Source organism: Anas acuta, chromosome 25, assembly GCF_963932015.1.
Source record: "Anas acuta chromosome 25, bAnaAcu1.1, whole genome shotgun sequence".
Lineage (NCBI taxonomy): Eukaryota > Metazoa > Chordata > Aves > Anseriformes > Anatidae > Anas > Anas acuta.
In genome coordinates, this window is record NC_089003.1 from 481,087 (window position 1) to 504,928 (window position 23,842).

General features: G+C 46.6%; 1 protein-coding gene across 5 annotated transcripts in view; it reads left to right on the plus strand.

Annotated features, from left to right (window-relative positions):
- Positions 1 to 23,842, plus strand: part of SKAP1 (src kinase associated phosphoprotein 1) — a 142,870-nt gene that overhangs the window by 13,486 nt on the left and 105,542 nt on the right. For 3 of the 5 annotated variants that reach the window (XM_068660677.1, XM_068660676.1, XM_068660675.1), the window contains exons 3-4: positions 4,020 to 4,045; positions 17,255 to 17,371. In XM_068660677.1, coding sequence (XP_068516778.1) covers positions 4,020 to 4,045; positions 17,255 to 17,371 — 143 coding nt within the window. Of the gene's footprint in view, positions 1 to 4,019; positions 4,046 to 11,392; positions 11,454 to 12,220; positions 12,241 to 17,254; positions 17,372 to 23,842 lie in introns of those variants that run through there. The other 2 variants (XM_068660678.1, XM_068660679.1) reach the window with 2 other exon arrangements.

Below are 23,842 nucleotides of genomic sequence, written 5' to 3' on the forward strand. Positions count from 1 at the left end.
GGTTAAGATCTGTGGTCAAGGTCCTGAGGTGTCCTGGAAATGTTCCACTCCTGAAGACCAAGTTGTGGCTCTGGCCGTTCTAGACAAGGCTCTGAGACACAAATGTTAGTTGGGGTTGAAAGGGCAGCGGGTTTCTCTTGGGAACAAGGCAATCTGGCAAACTTGACTGTTCTGTGACTCAATTTCCCTCTGTAACATGACAGCATTTTTTCATGACAATTCACCCCTTGCGGTCTGTTTACACAGTTGAGTTGTGATTTTGATTGGGCCCAGTTGGAGCCATAGCTACTACGAGGCTGAAAAATGGAACTGAGATGTGCATGGGTTTCAGGAGCAAACAACGTAAACGCTTCCAGACAAGTGAGACTTGCTCATGTTTGCTCATTGTTGACTATGTAACCTCAAAGGCTGAATGATCATGAAAACTTTGTGTTTTAAGTGGAACAAATCTGCAGCTTTCTGACTGGCCCAAAATATGCACCGATGAGGTGAGAGAGGTGGGTGGTTCATTGCAAACTATGTGAGGGGAATACTTATAGGATGTCTTTTGTTAAAGTATTGGCAGTGCAACACTCATTCTTTGGCTTCGAAACAGAAATCTGATATTTTGGGGCTAGTTCTTTGCTCTACATATCACATCAAAATTCTCCATAAGTTCCTCTGTGGCTTTGTTTTGCTGAAGCTAGTTAATCACTTGTCACGAGTCTTCCCATCTCTCTCCACTTCTTCAAGGACTAACGTAGACTGGACCTTCACATTTGGCTGAAAGCTCTTTCCTATCCTTGCCTTAAGTGCTGCTCTTCTTAGGGGATTCCACCTCTAGCTGAGGGACAGAAGCTTTATTAAAACAGTGCTTAGAAGGAGCGAGTTAATTGGACATCTCTTAACTGCTAATTCGCAAGCTTTCAGGGTTGAAAGAAAGTGAATGAGAAGCTTTTACTCTTGGTGTTTGAGATCTAAGAACTGTTGATCACGGATTAAAATTTCAAACCTCATCCCAAGGCAAACAACCTCCAAGACAGCTTCGTCTGAGCAAGGCGTAGACTCTCTGGTTTCCAACCTGTACCATCTGGATCAGGGGAGAATTTGTATGGAGCAATTACAAATTTTCACACACTTAGTCCAATAATTTCTCACATAACTTTTGGGCAGACCCCCCCCCCCCCCAAAGGTAAAGAACTGCATGCTGTCACTGCCTGTTACGCCCAGGTAAAGGCGCAATGTGCTCGTCACTTAGAGATGTCTTAACTGGGAGCAAAACTCAGAATTGGCCTCAAACTCCATACAACTAATGCCTTGTGGAGGATTGCCCAAGATGAGGAACCTCGTTCTACCAGCCGAGTCCCTCCTGTCCTGCTGCACAGAAACAAGCTTCATCTGAGTCTGTAAGCGTGCACGTGACTTGTGGCTGTAGATGTATTTAAACTAACCCTGTTTGCTGCCTAGGTTGTCATAACAAAATAGACATTTTGCCTAAATAATTGCATTTCCTGAGTAGTGTAGGAACAAAAAAAATATTCTCCCTTAGAATTGTGCAAATATAACTTGCTGAATAAGTAAAGCTGATGTTACCTGTGGAAAGGGAGTGGGAGGAACACATGCTGAAAGTCACCCTTCCTCCCATGCCATCGTAGTCATATAAAAGAAGGAAATCCTATCATTTCAGTGAACGGACAATACTGCGCTATCATATCAGGGTGCCTTTTAAGCTCTCAAGATAAGTAATTTATCCAAAATTTTCATGCAGTCAGTGGCAGATAAAGGAATTAGGTCATTACTCTTTCATCTTCTGTAAGAACAAGACCATCTTCTCCCACTCCCGATTAAAATTTAAACTAACTTTCATTCTGTGCCTAAGCCTTTCCAGAGTGAAAATGATCAAAGCATGAGATTAAAAACACATCCCGATCTGATGAGATTAGAATTTTGACTGTTTCCTTATGCCTTTTTTTTTTAAAAAAAAAAAAAAAAAAGAAAGAAAGAAAAAAGGCAAAACATCTTTTTGGTATCAACCCCCCGCCCCCCAAATTGGATCAGAGTGAAGCTAACATGGGCTTGCTGGTCCAATAGGAAATGGAACTCAATTTTACATTTTTTTAAACCATTTTACTGTATTAAAAATGACAGAGGTTAGAAACAAAGCTCTTATACTTTTATTGAACTGGAATTAGAAGTGACAGAAAATCATTTTGGTCCTAGTGCAGTAAATGTTATCACTAAAACATGTTCAGGGGAGATTAGGACAGTCTCTCAAGCACAAGAGACAAAAGTTCACCAAACAAGAAGTGATTTCTCTGTCCTTGTCTCACAGCCGTCGGCTGGCCAGGGGATGAAAGTGCTGCGGCTCTCGGTGGGCGCCGGACCTGGGGGCCGGGTGCTGGAGGCCCCCACCCTGGGCAGAGCCCCGGCAGGGAGGCTGCTCCTCACCGGGGAGCGTGCTGAGCACGGGGTTCGGGCACGGGGCCAGGGCTTCGGGGCTTCACGCGTTGCAGTAACAGTCCGTGCTGGTGGGAAGCAAAGGGATGGAGCTGCTCTGACTGCTCCCCTGACCCTGGGCAGCAGTGTGGCTTTGGGGATTGAGAGAGGAGGCTGCCGCAGGATGGAGGGGAAAACCTGTACTTAAAGTGGGGGAGCTCTGCCGAGAGTGCCCCAGGGCCAAGAGGTATTTATGGCCCTTTCTAGCTGCAAGGCACGCTGGTGTGGCTCTTTCCAATAGGTCACAGCTGTTACTTATCACTGTGGGAGTCCATTCTCCCAGAAAAGTTTCTTCTGTCTGTGTGTATTCTTTTTTTTTTTTTTTGTCCAAAGAAAACAAGTCAAATATTATGCCCTTAATCAGAATTCTGTTGTTGTTTTCTAATTAATCTGTGTCAGTAGCTTGAATGTTTGTATTAAATCATTTTCTTCATGAAAGCTTTTAATGAGGAAACAAATTGATTGGATTTTTATGTACTGGATTCTTGCCACTAATGCCTATAGACCAACCCTTTGTTACACATTTTGCCTGTGAATGGGTCATGTGGCTCATCCTCAGTCCTTGATCTGTTTCCAAAATTTGCCAGTGCTGCTCCCATATTAAAATGGCTCACGTTAGCCAAAGGTGTGCTCTAAATGAGAGACAAAGAAAGAACGGAGGATTTCTTTTTGGCTCAGCTGTTTCTGTGGTGCCTGGCCCTCTGAAGTAGTTCTGGTGTTTGTGAGCGTGAGCAAGCTGCTTGGGGCAGGGCATCGCACGCTGCCCGGCATGCGGGGATTTTGGATGCTGTTGCAGGGGAGCCACAAAGCATGGACTGACAACGTGTATCCCACGAGTTTTCATCTGCATGGTTCTGCAGGGAAAATTCCCGGTCTTTGGTCTGTGATCTTCTACACTGCTAAACGAGTACAGAACCTCCACTCAGTGGAGATAAATTTTGAGCAAGAAGGTTTCAAACCAGCGTAATAGAGAGCTGGCATGAGCGGAACAGGAAGAAAATGAGGAAATGAACTGGAAAACACGGTGAAGATGCTGAAGTTGATCAGGGTGTCTTGGTGCATTACAGTGCCTTTTGAGCTTCCTAATGTGACCTGCGTGCACGAGAGCTGCAGACACACCGTGTCCCTGCGAGCAGAGCTCGTGGCGCTGAGGCACTGAAGGGCAGTGTGCCTAATGCCCTCCCGGGGTTGCGGCAGGGAAGGTGCGAGGTGAGGGTACTGGAGGCTGTGAAGGGAAAGGCCGTGTGAACATCTCTCTTGAGTAGGAGACCTGTTCGAATGGCAGGAAGTTGGGAGCCTTTGGAGAAGATCTGAGTAGTGAAAGAGGTTCCTTAGGTAGCAGAGGATGTCACAGGGACCAGTTAGCATTGGTTGGACTGCCAAGAAATGTCTAGAGGAAATTCACAAAATGTATTTTAACCATTCGCTGGATTCCTGGCAGCTTGTCTGGTGTAATTCTTACATCTGTCACTTGCTTATCAGGCCAGAACAAATCAGTAAGAAAATAATGTATGCTTATGCTTTTTTTTTTTTTTGTCTTTTAGGTATCACTTGGAATTTCTGCCCCGAGGTGAGTACACGACAGTGGGGAAGGAGGCATGATTTCTCCCAGTTCTGTACTTGGGGAGCAGGGTTGGTTGTATGGTATTTTCTATGCAAAGTCAACAAGGAGGAGAGCTACCCATTAAAACAAATACGTAGCTTGTGTGTGGCAGTTCTGAGGGATGGGAAGGGGCAAAGCTGGGGTAAGGGCTGTAACAGGAGCTGGGGTTAGTATTCTCCCTGGACAGAAGTCTGTTTTTCCTTACTCTTGAGAGTAAATGGATGGGGCAACCTGTTCTAGTGGAAGGTACCCCTGCCTGTGGCAGGGGGGTTGGAGCTGGATGGGCTTTAAGGTCCCTTCCAACCCAGCCATTCTATAAAATAATACAAAAATGTGTGGTGCTAATGTAAACTTTCTGTCCTGGACAAGCTCAGGAAATTTTGTTGCAAAACTCCTGTTTCTAGAAAAGGATTGAAATTCAAAAGGGCAGCATATTCCTGGGGGCATTGACTTAGGAGCAAAGACTGTTTGGTAACCTTAAGTTGCTTCCAGTCTTGTTGCTTCTATGTTAACTTGAACTCGAAATTAAATCAACCTCCAGGTGTAGACAAATGGCCAGGCTGTAAAGTTTTCAGGACCGTGACCATCTCTTGTTATGTCTGTTAACAAGCTGGGAAATTCTGATCATGACTTTGATCTTCATTTCTGCAATAATGTGGGTGATGATTTAAACTTTCCAGGGTGCCTGCAGGTCATGAGCTGTGTCAGGGAGTACTTCTGCGTATCCAGGACAGTTGATGGATATACATTTCCTCAGAGCTGACCTGGAGCTCCTTTGTCCCTGTATGGGATCAGTGCAGTTTAGCTCTGGTTTCTGATCTGGAGCATTGGGTACAACCATGTTACAGCTAAGGCGTGTAGTTTGGTGGGTTCGTTCGTTTCTTTAAACAATGAGTGTGAGAGGTGAGCACAAACAGAAGGATCTGCCAGTGTTCAAACAAGATGGGAGCGGCAACTGTAATAAAAAATCCTTGTGAGTGTTCCAAATCAGCTAATCCTTCATTTACTTCAGGAATAAATTCCAGTATGTTACCTCCTCGATCAGGGCCCACTTCCAGCACATCCTGTCTGTCTGGCAGCACAGAAATGTCAGAAATGCAGCAGTGCTGCAATTCCCCCTAGAACAGTGTTATCACATTTTAATATGAGCCTCGGTGCAGCCTCGGTGCTTCTAATTGCTTTCAAACCATTGTTTTCGTGCGTTTGGTTGATGAACCCAGCATCTGGCATCATTTGAGAAAGTACAACAGACAGCTGTGTTCAAAATTAAAAAAAAAAAAAGTGAGAGAATTAGAACACATAAAAGGGTTCAAAATTAGTTTTTTTTTTTTTTTAATTTTGAAAATTCATACAATTTAGTGGATGGAGGGGAGGGATGCTTTTGTTCTTTTTGAAATATCGTGTTCTTTTGTGAAGCTGGAAATCTGAGTAGTATTAGGAACATCGGTTTGTAGAACTGTGTATAGATTTGTAAATGATTTGAAGTGCACAGCTCATGCAAATGCCTGCTTGGAATTATTGTGCAAGTGTTTAGAGGTATCTACATACCTGAAGACCCAAACTTGTCCCAGTGTCATTTTGGGGAACCAATGCTATCCTGAAAAAATGCACTAAGGAAACAGGACAATGCAGGCATTAAAACCTGTGCTCAGACATCACCTGGAGAGCCTCAGCTCCAGTTTGATTCCTGGCTGAGGGAAGTGGTGATGAGAACTTGGTGCATGCCGAATGACAAAGAACCAGAGAATCACAGTGTGGGCCTTGGATTAAAAAAAAAAAAAAAAAAAAAGCAAAACAGAAAACCTCACATGCAGACATATGGATAAGAGGATTGCATAAATTTGCTGCCTAGCTGCGCTGTCAGTGCATTTAAATCAGAGGCTGATGTAGGGAGAGGAAAAGACTGCTTCTTAGAACATTCGGTGTTTTCCTGGGAAGGCACTTCAGCATCTATTAAACAGTATTGATAACAGGGCTAAGCAAAACTTGTGACCATATCTGGTAAAAATAGTTAAAATTTCTTAAGTTCAGGGCCATGCTGGGCTCCTTCTGGAAAGTATTACGACCAAAACCTCAATGATTCTAGCTTTCCAAAATTAATAGTCAGTTTTGATATAAACTTCTGCTTGCTGGGAGACTTGAAGCAGTAGTGCAGGCCTCGAGGGTGGGTTGGGTATAGCCGTTCAGTTTCAGGGGGATGTAGCTGACAGCATGTGAGATCTGTAGGACGAGTTGCCTTGCCTAACTCATCCTCCCCAAGTGATGCTGTTGGCTGTAGCGTGTAGCTGCAAGTTACTTTTGCCTTGTTCCTTAGGTGCTCTTTGAACAGAGCACAGGGGTGACACGTGTTGCCTTTTGGAGGAGGGCTGGCTGCTTATGTGAAGCACTGTGTATACTCCATGTATTTTACTCGTGCCCTTGCTGTCTTGCAGCAACCTCCCCTTAGTGGAAAGAGAACCAAGGAAAGCTGGCAAAGAAAATCTGCACAGGCCCTGGTCTGTTGTACCCCTCCCCAAAGTTGCTTTCTGCTGTTCATGGCTCTTCTCAGAATTCAGTGCAGGGGAGATGTTCTGCAACAGCTTCGGTTTAGCAGAAATGAATGGTCTGAGGGAACAACAACAGGCCGGTCTGAGGTACTGCAAGTGACTTCAGGACTAAACGGGGAGGGGGAAGCTGGAGGGAAGTGTAGATGATTAGTTGGGGAGAGAAGGGGAGGGATGGGGGAGTACCGCACAAGGAAGGACTGGAGAAGAAAGGTGTTTGTGTAGCTAAATAAGGGAACTCTGTTGGGGCTGGAAGCTTGACTTTGCTGCAGTGGGACTTTGCACTGAATAACTTCATTGTCACTATTGTATCAGTTGCTCTGTTCCTAAAACAAGAAGGTGTGCAAAGATTGACAAGTATTAAAAGACAGTATGTCTCTTGGTAGCAGTGAATTGGTTTAAATCGTTGTCTATACATTGTCTGAGATCCTTAGGAGTGAAATTCACTCCTTAATACTCTGCTTGAAGGCATGGGCTTACGGAAACAGAAAATGTGTCTCTGCCCTCCCAGCTGAGGGTTCCAGCCTGGGGCTGACAAAGAATTTATTTTCATTGAGCCTATGGTGACACTTTTTTTTTTCCAATCAAAAATGTATCCCAAATGCTTTTAAAATGTCTGAAGTTCTGTGTAGATGCTTAAGGAACATGTGTATTCAGAAAAATATTCGCAAATAGTTGAAATGTGAGAGTGAGGATTGTTCCATTTAAGTTTTTGAAAACTGGGGCTCAAGAAATGTGCCAAAGATATTAGAGCATCTCCAAGTACATCCAGGACTTGGGTCCAGATCTCCTGATTCTCTCAGCTCTGTGCCTTCAGCCTCAAAGTGTCTCCCCCCTGAAGCAGGGAGGAGTAAATATAAACGGGACATGCTGGGACAAAACATGACTTAAAAATCGGGAGTCTTCATGTGCCGTAAAAGGCTTAAGTAACTGTAAGTTATGCCACTTACCTCGTAGTATATACTACTGAGATGAAGTAGGTATCACCTTACCTCTGTTGGCCCTACTTACTTTGGCTCGGATGCGCGGTGTTTCATGGGCTGCCAGTTGTTCCATGGGCTGGATGTCACAGCAGTGCATGAGATTTGCATACCCAAGGCACAGATGCAGTTTTCTTTCATTAACTGGCATTATACAGTGGCCTCAAGTATTAGATTTATGAAGTAGCTTTTCTATATACAACCTCAAATCTATTGAATTGAACTGAAGCGGAGCTGGATGGGAGATGGAACTGTGCATTTCCCTAACCACTGCTCCCTGGTATTGCATATTTGGTTCATGTAGTTATGACAAGAACAAGTAGCAAATCATTAAAGCAGCAAAAACACCATCTTCACTGTAAAGATCTCCTTTGAAGCTGAGGCAGAGTGTTCCTGAATTAATGGAGTGCACAGTGATTTTACTAAGTTTTATTTATAAAAAACCCTCTTTACGTTCATGCCAAGAGTCTCCAGCTCAGTGGTAAGCAGGGTTCATGCACAGAAACCCAGTCTAGATTTATGATGTGTTTGAAAACGCAAGGGAAAAAATATCAAATTGACAATATTTGTAACATATTGTTAAAGTATCTATTCTGTCGCCATGCGTGGAATTCCCCTGCTTTATAAACATGAGTGCCAGCTACAGCCCTTGAAATGTCATAACACATAGAGACAAAAAGAAAACAAAAAAACTTTTGTTAGAATGCATTCTGAAGTCTGAGATGTGTTTGGTTGGTGTGTGGAACAGAGTTAATTAATGAAAAATAAAACATACACAAAGGCACATGTTCTTTAACTTTTTTTTTTTTTTAAAAAAAAAGAAAAGCTTTAATATCAACACTTCTGACAGCTCCCTTTATCAGCACCGAAGGTTTGCTTCCTGCGTCTCTGAGCATGCAGTTCTTTGCCTCTGCGTATTTATTATATTCTGGGCAAACCATTTTGTGTAGAGAGACAGTACTTTTTGCACAAATGTCTCTTCTGTTTTACAGACTGAGCAGCTGCACAGCTTTGCTTTTACATGGACTTATAAATTATTCTGCTACCTAAAGTGTTGTGCACAAATTTTGGAGGCAAGGAATGATTCTAGCGTCATAGGTGGGAGGCAAGCATCTGTGCTCTGGGAAGGGCTGTATGGGGGTATATGTACGTTTTTATTCACACCTATACGTAGAAAAGATCAAGAGATGTGTGACTTTGTACCTGTTGGTATTGCATTTCAAGTGCATTTCAGGTGTTCAAAAGGAAACCAAGCCCCGATTCGTTACAAAGCTTTGTTGACCTGGGCGTCCAGGTGGAGGTCTGCCCAGGCCACGCGGCACACGCCTCTGCTGGTGAGGAGAAAACCTGACGGCGTGTGTTGGTGTGTGCCAGCCCATGCCCAGCAGGCACACACCTGTGACTGAAGCGCTGTATCACAAAGAAATAAAAAGACTTTCCCCTCATTTCTTGAAAATGTTAGGTACTTTGTTTCTTTTTGGGTATACTCATTGCATGAAATGAGGGGAGAACAAGAGAAAAGTCTCCAAAACCAAACATGTCACCCGACTGAAAACAATAAACCCAGTTTTTCAGTCTTCCCTCAAAGCCAGCAAATGAAGACCTTGCAGAATTTATAAGAGGATTGAAAGAATATGTAGCAGGAACTAGCAGTTGGATTGGGTTATTCTGCAGTCAGCATCAAAAGTTTCATGATTTCTGTTGAGAAGAATTAGGTTAATAAGGAAGGCTTTTGAACTTCTTTTTAAACCAGCACATTAATTTAAAACTTACAAACTTCAGGAAAGGTTCCAGGTTTTCATTACTAGGTACTTCTTGGAGAGTGCTAGTTGATTAAGCAAGAAGCGGTGAGTTACGGAATTGCCTGTAGTCTTTTGAAACCCATCTGAATTGTCACACCTTGGGGCAGGGCTTGCCCTCCTTGTGCACTCACATTTAGCAGTGTCCGATGCTTCCCTCCCTGGGGAAGTTCAGAGCATTCTGGACTCAAGAATGCAGCAATGCACCATAAAGAGGAAAGTATAAAAATGTCAGTGAAGATGCTAGATATACAGCAGTTTGGGGAGCCCCAATAAGTTAAATATTAACAAGTTCTATTGCTCTCACTTTGGTCAGTTAATAAAATACCCTAATTATTAGGTTGCCTAAATTGCCTGATGCGCAGCTTTAGAGATGGAGAGCCTTCTCAAATGAAACCTCTGTGTTTACTGAACTTGTTTGTGTAATACGAATGTGCTACATCTTTCCTTTATAAAAAAACCTCAGGGGTTATTGTAATGTGCTTAGATGAAAATGCAGCTCAGGCGTTGCTTTGTGTTCATGCAGAATAGGAGAATGTTCAAGAAATTGCCCTCCCCCCCCCCCCTTCCCCCCACCGTCGGGGATAATGTATGGGAGTGTTCACGTATACCATTACCGTAGCCTCCCAATAATGGGTAATAGACTCAGTTGCTCCGCAAAAAAAACAGAAAACTTGCATCCTTTTTTGTCTGGTTTGCCCGCTAGGATGGTTTGGAGCCCTTAGCAAGAGCAGCGCCTTGTATACTTCTGAGCTCCACTGGGGAGTGGGAAATCGGTGCCCCCTGCTTCCAGAGCCTTCCCTGGGGAGCGGGGCTGGAGTGCAGCGCTGGGTCCTGACTCCTGGCTCTCCCGAGCCTCCAGCTTGTTTGAATCAGGAGTTTTGAGTCATTCCCCCCTCCCCAGCCCCCACCATGACTTTTGTGCAGCTTTGGTTTGTAGAGCAGTGACCCCGTCGATATAATCCACAAAGCAGTAATCCTGCCCTTTAGTAAGACTCCATCCTGAGACACAACTGTAAAATCACCCTCTGCATTATCAGAAAATGCCTGATGGGCATCTCTTCCAGTCCCTAGAGTGCTTGTCATTCTGGTATATGCTCTGGGCTCTTGTCTTTGCATTCACTGTCTGTGCTTTTATTTCCTTAAGAGTGAGTACTGCCGTAGATACGGGCAAGACAGCCTCCTTGTGTCTTGTCATTGGAATATGCTTGCTAAACTCCAGCTCCCTCGTGGGTTAGTTCTGCTGCTTGTTCACTTGGTTGGATTTTGGCTGAGAAAATACACTGAACCTACTGACACTGCAACGGATGTTCCTCAAAAATACTTGGGTCTCCTCTCCTCATTGGTACTAACGATGTTGACATCTTTTTAGATCCTAAGTTGTGTTTGCAGAACTGTTTTGTGAATTATTGCACTGCAGAAGTGTCGGGTGCCGCTTCTCAGACGCTGTTTTGCTGTGCTCCTAGCAGAGCTGGTAGCTCAGGAGATGAACTAACGTGCAGATTGGTGATCTTCCTGTGCCTCAGTGTCCCCCTCCTTTAAATGAAGATTTTGCCTCTTCAAAGAGGGTAACAAGGAATAATTTATTACTGGGCAGAAATACAAATTGGTGGTAGCTTTAGCTGGTTTTGCTCACGTTGGATGGGCTTTGTATTTCACTGATGTGTTACCGGGTCATAAAGGACAGAATAAATCTTGTTTACTTGTTTACATCCCGTGGGAATCTGCTGCTGCTCTGGGTTTCAGGCTTACTCCTAGCCAGGCTGCAGAGCTGTGCTCCCCCTGCCAGGCAGCTGCTCCGTGTGGCTGCTGCCCACTTCAGAGGCAGAACGTGCAGCGCCTTTCCTGAAAGGGTGCCAAAGCTGGGGAGAGGAGCTGGAGGGAGGAAGTTACAGGGGGAGGGAGGGAGAGGGCAAACATACATGGAGGAAAGGAAGGGAAAACTGGAGGAGAGCTCAGCCGAGGAGCCACACGAGGGGCTGGCGGGGAAGCAGAAGATGAGGAGCAATGGGAAAGTCGCCGTGTGAGCCCAGCAGCTTCTCTGTGTCCCTAGGTTCGAGGGGGATCTCTAGGCCCCCAGATTGATCAGGTTTCTAAGGAAGAGCCTTGTGGCCTTACCCGGGACCGGCTGCAGTGTGCTTCCCCGCAAGGCCCGCGAGTTGCGAACTTTTTGGATGCCACGCAGGGGGTGGCGGTTTGGGTACCCCGGTGTGATTTGTGTGCGGTATCGGTACCGTTACCGTAACCCATCATCCGGGGCGGGAAGGCTTTGCTTTGAGTCTCTGCGTGTGACTCGAGAACTTCCAGGTCATTTTGTCACAGTGACACCCCCCCCGCCCCCCCCCGCCCCCCTGGCCCTCCCCGCCCCCCCCCCGGCCCCCCCCCGCCCCCTGCTCCCCCCCCCCCCGCCCCGTGCCCCCGGCGGGTGCGGGTGCTGCGCGCTGCAGCCCCCCCTGCCGGCAGCTCCGCGCCGCTGCAGCTCCCCCCGGCCCCAACCCGGCCCGGGGGCACCCGGGGGGTTCTGCGCGCGCCGGGGCCTTGGGTACCCCGTGGTGACCCCTGGGTGCGGGGTTATTTTCTGTCTGTGCGTGGTGTCCCCCACCAAGAAAATACTTGTTAAGCAGGACGAACACTTCGAGACCTGTAGGTGGTAATTTGTCCGCAGTTTGTGAATCGTGCTGCCGCTGTGGGCACGCTCAGGGAGGGGGAGGACGTGTGCGAGCACCACACGTGGGAAGCGGGGGGTGCTCAGGGCCCAGTAACGGGGCCGGGCTCTGGAGAGGAGCTGGGACGGGGGGGAAGGTGCCGAAAATCTGCAGGCACCGAGACCGCAGCTATGCGTACGTTAACGGGAGGGGCAAACCGCACAAATCCCTGCGGGTGCTTAGCAGCCGATGAAGCCTTTAAGGCATTCAAAAAGAAACATCTTATGTTTTCTAGCACATAAATGCGTTTTAAAAGGTATATAATTTATAATAGCAGTGTTGACAGAGCTTTAACTACAAAAGCTAAGCTGTAATATATTTACATGTGAGTGGTACTTACTGTGTGGGTGCGTCTCTGTTGATGTGTTTCCATGTGATTCTCCGTAATTTCAGCAAGTGATTGTCGTAAGGGATATTAAGCCATAGTATTGATAATACTTTTACAGCTCTGCTTTGGGAAATGCATTACTGCTAAATTAGTCCCTGAAAATCTAGAGATATTAACACTGTTGAGCATGAAGGCAGATGGGATTTTGATCAGAGACCTTTATTTGTAGCATGATCCTAAACAGTCATTACGTTAAAGCAGGAACTTCGTTTCCTTGAATATTAACTGGAGTTGGGGATTTTACTTCCGTATTGGCATGAACTAGCTTATCATAAAAGTGTAAATGGAACTCGCTTGGTATTGATTTTTCCTGTGCTCTAAAAAGATGCTTAATGAAACTCGAGGTACCTAGATAAAGACCTTCACTGAATGCAAAGTAAGCTTAATTGCAGTTCCCTTAACAAGCTACTGGAGATGATTTTTTTTTTCCCCACTACAAAGCAGCCCTTTCACCTATTTAAATTGGTTCTCTTCCTGTGTGTGCCATGATGCGTTAATTCACTTTTTTTTTTTTTTTTAAATTATGAGGGGCAAATTGCAGCTTAAAGAAAGGACTTTTTTATATACATTTTTGTGTGGACAGAAGTTCTTGAAGAGTTTGATTTTTGAGGTTGCAAGAGGTTTTAGTCTACAAAAAGAGTGACAGCTCTCCCCTCATTTTATAGAAGGGGAGAAAGGCACAGAGCCATTTTCTGACCCTGTACAACAGACCAGTAGCAAAACGGAACCCGAACGGAGGTTTTCTTAGCGTTTGTCCTAAGACCTGTCCTCTGCCAGACCCTGCCCGTGCTCTGGCGGAGGTGCAGGGCTGCTCTTCTCACACGCCAGCACCGTGAGCTCCAAAGCGAGCCCAGCGAGCCCAGCTGCCTCTGGTGGGCTCAGGCTGTCCCCTGAGATGGCCGCCTCGGCGCCATTCCTGGTGGTGCTGGCTCGTTCTCCTGTAGGCCCTGCTTGTGCTGCTCCCTCGGAGTCCTGCTAATGCTTCACCGAGTTCTTCACGTTCTCTTTGCGGTCATTTTTTGCCTTGCCCTCAGCCACATGGTGAGCCCCTCCCTGCGCTGGGCCTGGCGCCGCTGAGGCGGCCTCAACTGCGTGGCGGCCTGAGGCCAGGCCCACACCTCGCAGCCGTGCCACCTGCCTGGCGCCGCAGTCCAAAGAGCCACCGCCTCTGCTGCTGGGGACACGCATGGTGCCGGGGATGCACGCTGGCCCTCGGCAGTTTGCCTCAACGTATGTAAAGCACTGCATCTGCGTTAATTACACATGGTGCCTTCAAGCCACTCTGTGCTGCTGTGTGAGATACTGCTCCCACAGAAAATGTCAGACAATGAGAAGATGGCACAAGTCCCCCCCGCCCCTCCCTTCCCTGTGCCAACACCATCACAAAGCAAGAAAGGGTATTTAGCACACTCAGGGGTAGCCAAACAGTGCCAGGGGAGCCCCTGGGTGAGGTGTAAGCCCAAGAAACCTCTTGCTGTTACCCTTAGAGTCAGTCTTGCATTTGTTCATGCTCCAAAGAGCGATAAGTTGGGGAATTTTCCTAAGGATTTGAGTAGGAAGATAGAGCAGCTTTGCGTCAGGTGCAGGGTAATTATTTGCTGGAGTTCTGTGCTATTTGGTTTTTATTCCCTGTGTTTTCATTAAAAGCTAATGAGTTTTTTCTTCATTCAGAACAATAGCTTGGCCCCTGACAAGTTGTTGGTTATTTTTTCTGCTTGGACTCAACTAGCTGTTGCTGCTCCATAAACTTTATGGAAAAGTGGATTAAAGCACAAAAGTTTCTAAAACAAATCCTCATTCCCTTCCATTTGGATTTGCATTAAGTAGCTACGTGTGCAGAGTTTTTGTTGATCCTTGTCATTGTAACTCTAAGCAGTTTGAAAATATTCCTAATACCAACCAAACCAGCCGCCTTCGTGCTGATTTGTGTTGCAGCAGCTCACAAGTCAGAGACCTGCTGCGCTTGGCACAATACATGTATGCACACACTGCAGCCTGTGCATATTGGAGTGGGTTTCTGTAGCCTGCATAAACTTGTGAAAGCCTGGTTTCTAGTCCTCTGGGCGGGGAGCAAACCTGTTGCAAGAATCACAGAATTTTAGGGGTTGGAAGGGACTTCGGGAGATCATCGTGTCCAACCCCCAAAAGAAAGAGCACAGCTGTGGTGACAACCCTCCTGTATGGTATTTCATGCCTGGGAAGTGGTCTGCCGAAACAGAGACCTGTGGCTTGAATCTTTCACGTGGTTTATGTGCGTGACAGCTACTCCTGCTGTTAATGCCAGTGACTTACTCTTGCACGTAACTTTCCTGATTGGGTCCTTGTTCCTGTTCCAAACGGCTTACTGCATCCATGCATCGATGCGTGAGCTGTTCCTCCCCAGCGAGATGGCTGCACCGTGCCACGCCGCCTCCTGCTACTTGGAAACCATAAACAGTTTGCTCGTTATCGCAATAATGCTGCACCTGTATCTCGTTATAAGGGAACACCTGTTACCTTGATGTTTGTTTGAAAAGCCTGGTGTAATACTGTGCAGTTTGTCTGAAAGAAAATGTTCTTTTAAGGTATCAGGGCTGAATGGGCTCGCGGAAGCTGTCTTCTGATGCTGGCATCTTCACATCACTGCAGACAGTCAAGCCCGCAACGCTGCAGCACGGCACTTAGACAGGCTACTCATTAGAATGATCGCTGTTTTCCTACGATAGCGAGCTGTTGCTGTTTGGTAGCAGCTTTTTATATAGGCTTTTTAGAGCCTGTTTATTTGAGGATCTCAAAGTGCTACAGTAAAACAAGGAAGAAACATCCCCTTCTTACACACAGCTGAGCACAGCACTGAAATGACTTCTCCAAGGTCAGGCAGTCAGTGGTGCGCTCACGGATGCGCTCCAGTGGCCAGAGTCTGGCCAGCGGAGCAAGGGATTTGAGTCTCTGCTTTTTAATAGCTAATTGTTCTTTCCTCGTGGAGGTGCATGCGTGAATTTCACGTTGTTTTAGCATAGAGGAACGTGCTTTGCTTATCCTGCATGACTTCCCTAAAAGTAGTCTGTGGATGGAAGACCCTCTGCAGTACTACTTCCACTTACCTCTGATCCTGCAGCAGGAATTAAAGCTTGCCCTGTGGGCTGGGGGCCTGCAGCTTTCTCCTTGGCCTGAGAGGTTGGTAATGCAGATGCTGAATGATGCACCTTCCAAAAGGAGAAAAAATGTTTTCTGAATTTATTTTTTTTCCTGAATCAGATGTTTTGCACTGCATGCTGAGATGGCTGCTGGAAGCAAGTAAACATAGACTTGGGAAAAGATTTGATAATGACATGCTACATCTGAGGTTCTTACCCTGTTAGGGAAGTTAAGAGTATCTGAAAGGACAGGCTGCCAGAGGCACCTCTCTTATGTCACTGACTCCCACAGGCCTTTGGTAAATATCACAAAGCCAAATCTTTTTCAAATCTCTCTCTATATCCTTTTAAGACCTTTGAGCTTGTAATATCAGCAAGACTATCATAATATCTGGCACTCATGGTGATCTGTTTTTTTAAGTAACTGTTCTGTGGACAGGCAATCTTGTATGCATTATGCTCTTCACAGCCAGATTGTTCATTGTGGTGAAGGACTGGAGTTCAGCCCTTGAATGCAGACGTAGGGGTCTCAGAGCTCTGAGCTCAGAGAAAGCAAGGGAAGGCTGCAACCTGTGATGTTGAAAATAAAACTTCCAAAATACTATGTCGCCTTTCTTCAGCTGAGGACAGGGTCTCCACTGCGTTTCTTGCTGGTGGGAGGAAGAGTGTTGTAACCTCCTGCTCCAGGCCTTCAATACCCTTTCATCAGTGCTTGATTTAAACTATGGGGTGCAGTTCCTCTGTTTGCTTAGATAAAACTTGTTTGGAACTTAATTTTTAGTGTTTGAACACAATTAACATCAGCTGAAAACTCACCTTTCTTGCTGTTTGTTGTGTGTTGAAAGAGTAGCCAGCTGTCTTTACCTCTGTTATCAGCAGTCTGGGGCGTGTGTATTCAGGAAAAAAGGCAAAAGCTTGAAAGACAACTCTTCTGCTTTGTGTGAGCTGTGTAGCATTTTCTTCTATGGGTAGGCTACGTGTGCTCTGCTTATAGGAAAGTTTTAAGTTAACATCTTTCATTGTAGTTATCTAAGTGCCTTCTGCATAACATCCAGTATTGGTAACAAATCCATAGCAAAATGTCTGTTCACAGTAAAATTCAGCCCAACATCTCCTATGGGGAGGTAACTGCTCCTGCCTCCACACAGATACGTTGCTTTGTCAACTTGTATGTTTCTGTAATTACATGGAGTCAGGTTTTTTTTTTTCCCTTACTACCCTCTTATTTGAGGATCTCAAAGATTTTTTTTACAGTGTAAGAAGATTCTTCATTCTAGTGAATTTGGTAGTATATTGCTCCTTTTCACAGATGGATCCTTTTCACAGAGATCATGTACTGAGCACAAGAGCAATGAGTTGAACAGGTTTTGGGGCCAAACTACCAGAGCCTAGTATTTCCAGCCTCCTCCTTGTATGCCCTTCAAGTGTGAAATCCGTACATATGCAGCATGAGTGTTCATGAAGCAAGAATATGCTGCTTGTCCCTAAATGATGAATCTGGCCTTATACCTGGAAAAGTGGTTTAGGGTTTCATAGAGAATCTCAGTGGAAGGTGAGAATCAGGAGGAAACACGTATCAGCATAGGAAGTAAAATTTGGATTTAGGAATGTCCTCTTCACTAAAATCAAGCTCTCTTCTTTCTAGGAGAGGATCAGCATGATGCTGGCTTTGGACAAGACAGTTCTGATGAAAATCAAAGCTGGAGTTTGGCCCCTTCCATGACATCTGATGTCTCACTTCCATCAGACTTCCTAGATGATGGTAAGTCACTGATGTTTTTTGAAGTCCTTATGCGAAGAGGATGGAAAGGTAAGTGCAATTTAACGTGACTTGTTCTGTTTCATCCATCTTATAATGCTGGAGACATTTTTTTGTTGACTGGTGACTATAATCAATGACTGTAAAATGTTATAGCAATCCCCAATTTAATTTGGTATTGCTGAAGACAAATGCATGGTGCAAGTTGGAATTGGTCGTTCTCTTTTGGATAAACAACAGTGATGGGAAAGAGCAGAATTTGGCAAGTGGCTAGCATTTTCCAAAGTTAACTTGCAACTTCGGGGTCCATTTCTTCTCGGATGCTCAACCTCGCACTTCAAAGGGGTTATGTCTTCTCATACTTTGTCTCACTCCACCTTTTGAAGATTAGACCCCTTTAAATTGTCTTGGCCAGGAGAGCCTTTTTTGGGGACTTTCTAGAACTTGGGAACTGGGGCTCCCTCTTCCCAAGAGTGTAGAAGCACTCCCAGCTGAGAGGTGGACATGAGCTGGCATGCTGAGGCCAAGGGTGTATTCAAAGCATTGAATGTCAGGTGGAGGGGAGGTTTTCTGGGCAAAGAGGTGCTGTGATGTTTGCTTCTGCTTGTGAGTGGTGGTTTAGGAGTGATGAATTTGTGATACGCTATTGAAATTGAAGCCTACAGAGCTGAGACGGTTCTGATCTTAGGGGTTATCTTTGGTCCCCACTGAAGGATTGACTGTTTTGGTCTCAAAATTTGGATTCTCAATCTCCCCGTTCCCGCAGAGCTTATTTCTTCCTTCTCTTCCACTTCCCTTGTACTTTCCACGGTGCTTTCTTACTCCCCTCTCCTCATCCTTTCTCTTTCAGTTTCTCTTTTCCACCTCTTCCTGCTCAATGTACTCTTTCATGTCTACTCCTACTTCTGTTAGTGAATCGTTGCTCATTAGTCAAGAACACAGAGCGATAAGGATTTATTTGGGATGAGGCCATAAGGGCTGATTGGCACCAAAGCTTCCTCGTGCAGTGCAAAGCACTAGGTGTATTTGCCGTATGTATTGATTCATTTAGACTGATCAGAGACAAGGTTGGTCTGATCGTTAGCTAGTAACTGCAGCATGAAAAAAGGTGTGGAGTTGTGGCTTCTTCTAAGAGCTGGGCTGCCCTGGGAAAACTTAAAATTGTCAGGAAACTTAAAATTGCCCTCGTTTGGGTCTGGACCCCCACGTCCAGTCCCTGTAACATTTATCTCAGTGGGCTCTCAGTGAGGTGTGCAGCCTGTCTGCTGCAGAACTGTAAAGAAGGCACAATGATTTTTTTTTTAAATGAATATGAAGTCAGTCTCACGAGGATTTAAATCGTTACTTCCAAGAAGGCGGATTAAGCTAACGGGTGTATCAAACAGCTTTCATTTCTGAGTTACAACATCCCTTGTGGGAAAATCAGAATGTTTTAGGATTGTGTGAACTGTTTTTTCCTCTTTGCAGGTTGTGTTGGCTTCCCTGCATTGGGTTGCCTTCACCTTTACTCTGCCCCTTCTTGCTCCTATTTCTGTTTAGCCAGGAAGGTCCCTGGAGCAGGCTCTCTGACTGTGCTAGCAGTGAGCCTGGCCAACCGTGGCTCCCTGGGGTGCTGCTGTCACACACATAAGTGACCGAGAGCTGCTGCTTCTCAGGTAGAACAGGTAATCCATCTAGCTATGGCCAGAAGAATAAATTGGCCCTGTAGGAACAAACTTACAATTCCTGCGGCTTTTTTCCATCCCTTCTTAGCTCTGTTTTGCAATAAGAGGCTATGTTCTCAGGTGCGTGTCCTGTTAAAGGATGCTGTCTGTTGCGTTCCCAAATTCCCAAACTTTATCGATTCAAGGCTTTGATGGAAGCAGATCTCTGGCTGCAATGATGCTCACTTCTGCCTCTCCTTACCAGGAAAAACGGGGGAGTGCAGGCAGGGGAATGCCCCCACTGTTCGCTTTCATTTTGAAGAGACTTTTCCATTCTTCCCCTGAACTTGTGATGGGAATCTGAGAGAGCCTTTAAAGTTGTCTCTGGAGGAAGCAAGAGGGGCTGTGCGAGTTGGGGATGACTTTACTCAATGAGGCATGGCCCTGCTCTATAGGATTGTCCCTAATGAGTGATTAAGAAGCTAATGTTTGTACAGTGCTGGGAGGCTGTGGAGCTCTGTGTAAGTGCAGAGTGCTGTTATGATGATGAGTATTTCTGGTGAGACGCCTCCCATGTCATGCACCCTGCTCAGACCACTTGGAGACTTTTCAAGATATTTTCTCTCTTAATCTGGTAGATCTGTCTGCCGGCGTTCATTGCTTTCATTTTGCCGAGGTGTAAGGTACCACAGCTTCCTTGGGGTAGGAGTGGCACACATCTAAAGTATTGCGCACTTTGAGATGTCGCTTCCTCAGTTTTCTGTCTTTTTCATGGCTCTCTAGCAGTGCTTCTACCATCGCAAAGCCTCTGATGTCTTCCTGGAGGGACACTGAGGCAGGAGCTGAGGGATGTGCCCGGTGCCAGCGCAGGCAGCTCACAGGGAGCTGGGGGGTGAGGGCTGCTGCGGCCCCTGCCCCTGCCCTGTGGCTGTGCTGCTGGTGCCACATCATCGGCAGGGTTTTATTTTGTAAAACAGGTACACGGTAACATACAGCTCCTTCCGTTTTGTGTTTTTGTTTTGTTTTGTTTTGAATACTGTCTTAAAATCAATTCCTTTGGCAAAAATTCCTTTCGCTTTATAAAAACTCGCTAAAAATGGCTTTTATCTTAAAAGCTGCGGTGGCTGGCAGGCGAGATGGTGCTTCACTGCGCCCCAGTGGCGCGGGGGAAAGGGGAGCGAGGCAAAAGGAGACTCGACGCTGAAGGCGGGGGCGGAGGCTGCGAGGGGCGCCGCGTCCCGCACTGGCTGCCGGCGGCCGCCCGCACCCCGGGGGGGGCCGCGCGCTCCCGGTCGGTTGCGCCGCCCGCGGCCGGGTCGGGAGGGGAGCGGGGAGCGGGGAGCGGGGCTGCGGCCGCGGGGCCGGGCGGGGCCGGGCGGGGCTCGGCGGCGCCCCCTGGTGGTGCGGGCGGGGCAAGGCGCGGGCACGGCTCGTCCCTCGCCGCCGAGGGAAGGGGCCCGGGGCCGGGCTCGACGGCTGCGGGGGCGGCTGGAGGCGACCCCCGGCGCGGCCGCAGGAGCGAGATGGGGGCCGCAGAACCCCCCCGAGGCCGCGGGCCGCCTGCTGCAGGTCTCAGCCGCCCGGTGCGAGGTCTGCCAAGGGGCTGAGAAAAGGCAAAAACCCATATAAGAAGAAATGCTTAAAAAAAAAACAGTTATATTTATGTCCTGGTACTGTAAAGCAGGCAAACCTCCTTAACGCCGCGGAGGTCGTGTGCTTGGAGGTAGCGCTTTCTGAATGGAAATGCACCGTAACAGCGCTTTGAGGCCCCGTGTGATAATGTCCCTGGCACTGTACAAATAAGTTCCTGGAACGGTGCTCGGTCTGGTCAAAAGGTTTGGCTGTAGTTTATGCAGAGCAGTTCAGTTCACCTTTGTATGAAGTTTTATTAGTTTGGGGTGGAGGGGAGGAGGGTGGGTGGCTCGCAGGCTGCCAGAAATAGATGTGTGTGGTGCATAGGGGAGCCCAGACCTTTGTAGCAAACAAGCGGTGGGAAGAGTAACGCCGGCAAGATTTTCAGCTTTCATTTAAAACAAACCAAGCCCCAACACAAAGTGGCTTCGTGTTCTCATTTGGGATTTTACAGCTGCAGAAAACTGTAGTACAAGTAATCACTGCAGAAATCCTGACTTGTGGCGGCAGCGCCCAGCAGCTGCGCACGTCGAGCTACAGATGCTGATCCTGAGGGCACCCAACCGAGTCTGCGGTTTCATGGGTGCCTGTTTTGAGCTCAGAGTCGTTTTTCCTTTGAGACACTCAGGAGTCGGTCTGAGAGGCTGTTGTTGTGCTAAGGGTGTGCAGAAGAGCAGGTGACTGCAAGAACCTTCTCTGTCTCATCTAATCTCCCCCCTCATCTTCCCCTGCACCCCATAAAAGCAGCTCTTCTTTGTGAAGTGTTGAAACCTCAGGCGTTGGTGCTGACCAGTGGCAGGACCGGAGGCTGTGTCCTGCTGAGGCTCAGCCCGGCGCTGGGCTGAAGCTTGGCTCTCTCAGGAGGGCCCTGGCTGGTGCCTCATGGGCGCTGCTTTTAGAAGTGATCCTGATGCAAACCAGCTTGGGCCCCAAAATGTTTTGGTCCAGCCTATCCTTTAAGCTCCTCCAGCTACATGGCATGCGGTATCATGGTGGTTATTTGCAACTGAGGACTGTCAACCTCAAGATTCAAATGCTGGCTTTAAAAGTATGGGTTGTTTTATGCAACATAATGTGTCCATGGTTCTGTCAGTGCCATTGGGTGTTACGTGCCTTGGCGTGTGGTTTGGAAAGATTTTTTGACTAACCACTGGGATGTTTGGTTTTTAAGCTGAGATTCTCCAGTGATTCCTTGTTTCCTTAAGAGCTTGGGCTCTTACAACCAAACCAAAACCAAGAAAAACAACAGAAAACACCACCACAACAAGCAAACAACAAAGTGTTATGAAACATGATGTAGAATCTCAGCAGTTTAAATCTGCAGAACCTCAGACAAGTTATAATTCAAATTGCTTAGACTTGGGTGAAATGCTACTACCCTACGAATGCAGATTTTCTAAAGTAAGAGTCCTGACTCCCTCCTGCTTTTCCAACAGGGACAAGCAGGATCAAAATCTTCCTTGTTTTACAAGTGCAGGATTGGATAGAAAGATTTACTTCCCATACCTCGAGGACAGTCTTTAACAACAAGATGTTCTTTGGATTTTTTAGTAAGATGCTTAACAGCAGAGAGCTTGTGTGGAAGCGCTGGCTTACGGTCGCAGCTCAGAAGGGGTTGCAGCGGGAGCTGCCCTCAGCCGCGGACGATTTCCCGGGAGCGGGCGCAGCGCTGCCGGGTGCACGCTCCGGGGATGTGCCGGCCATCAGCAGCCTTCTTGTGGAGAATTGATCGTTGCCCCTGTCCAGCCTGTGAATTATCAGTGTGCGAGTTACGTGGGGGCTGGGATAACTAACGCACCCGCTTCCGAAAGGCCTTTTTATTCATGACTATGTAAATCTAAGGCATAAACGCTTTGTGTCTCTATATTTTGCTCAGCAGAGGGATGATATGCAGGAAATGCAAGTTAACAGAGCGTCAGCTGGAACTTCATTAGAGCTTCTCTGCTGCCCTTTCTAAAAGAAAGCCATTCCGGCTTCCTAAGTTAGCAGGCACTAGAGTATCTCCCTCGTGGAGTGCGCGGCACCGCTGCTCAGCGTGAGGCTTGCAGGGTAGAAGGAGAGGTGTGGGGCTCGGGGCTGTGGCTCTTTGCCCCCTGTGCCCATGCAGATGCAGCCCCAGGAGCCAGAGCCCTCGCCCAACGTGGCACATGGTGCTTTGCTCCTGCAGCAGCGCCGGGGGCTGAGCGCGGTGGGGCGCTGGGTGCAGATCTTGTGCTTTCTGCTCTCATCAAATGTATGAATAGTAAGGTAAAATATTTGGTGGGAGGGCTCTGTGTGTGTACCTCAACAGAGACAGGTGTAAGAAATGGTTAGATTTAGATGATCTAAAGGGTAGATTACACACTTGAAATGTACTGAGGTTGGCAAAGATACTTTTTAAAAAAAAAACAAAACACACAAAACAACTTATTAGAAAATGGAAAAGTGTAATGACATCATTAGCAGGGGAAACAAAGGAGGCTCTTCCTCTACTTGAATGACGAGGTGACTTCTCTGAAACCAGGGTAAACTTCTTTTCATTCATGGTAGGACACATTTGTGTGACAACTTGAGGACACAACGGCAAACTAAACAGTGCTTTTCCCAAATTCCTGGTACCTGTGCCCACAGACCCGTGGGGGCCTTTCTCCCTTGTGGGTAAAAGCAAGATATGTTCCAAATAAAAATAGCCTTGTCCTACAAACGAGTTTAGACTATTGTATGTTCACCTGGGTGGAACTGCCCATGGGGATAATGGTGATTGTGCCAGTGTGTTGCAGGATCAATCTCAAAACACTAACAAGTCCTGAAATGCAAAATTCCCAGCTGAGAGAAATGGTCTGGATGGCAATAAAAGCCCATGCTATATATACACATTAACACATGCTAAACTACTACTGACTTCAGCGTGACTTAGGCATGTACATAAATATTTGCTTCAATGTGAGCCACGGGGAATACATTAAATTATTACTCAGGTTATGTAGTGCTGAAAATCACAATGTGCACAAATAAAGCCACTGTCCTGAAGAATTTAATTTTTAAACACTGGTTATAATAAATTCTGAAGTGAAGTGTGTTAAAGGACAACTGGAGGGAAGAAAAGGCCTTTTTTACTTTTCATTTCTTTTATTTCTCCTCTAAATGTAAGTAATCAAGTATAACTTTATTCAGCAGGCTTTTCCCTAGTTTTCCCTAGAGCTGTTGTACCTGCCGGTTG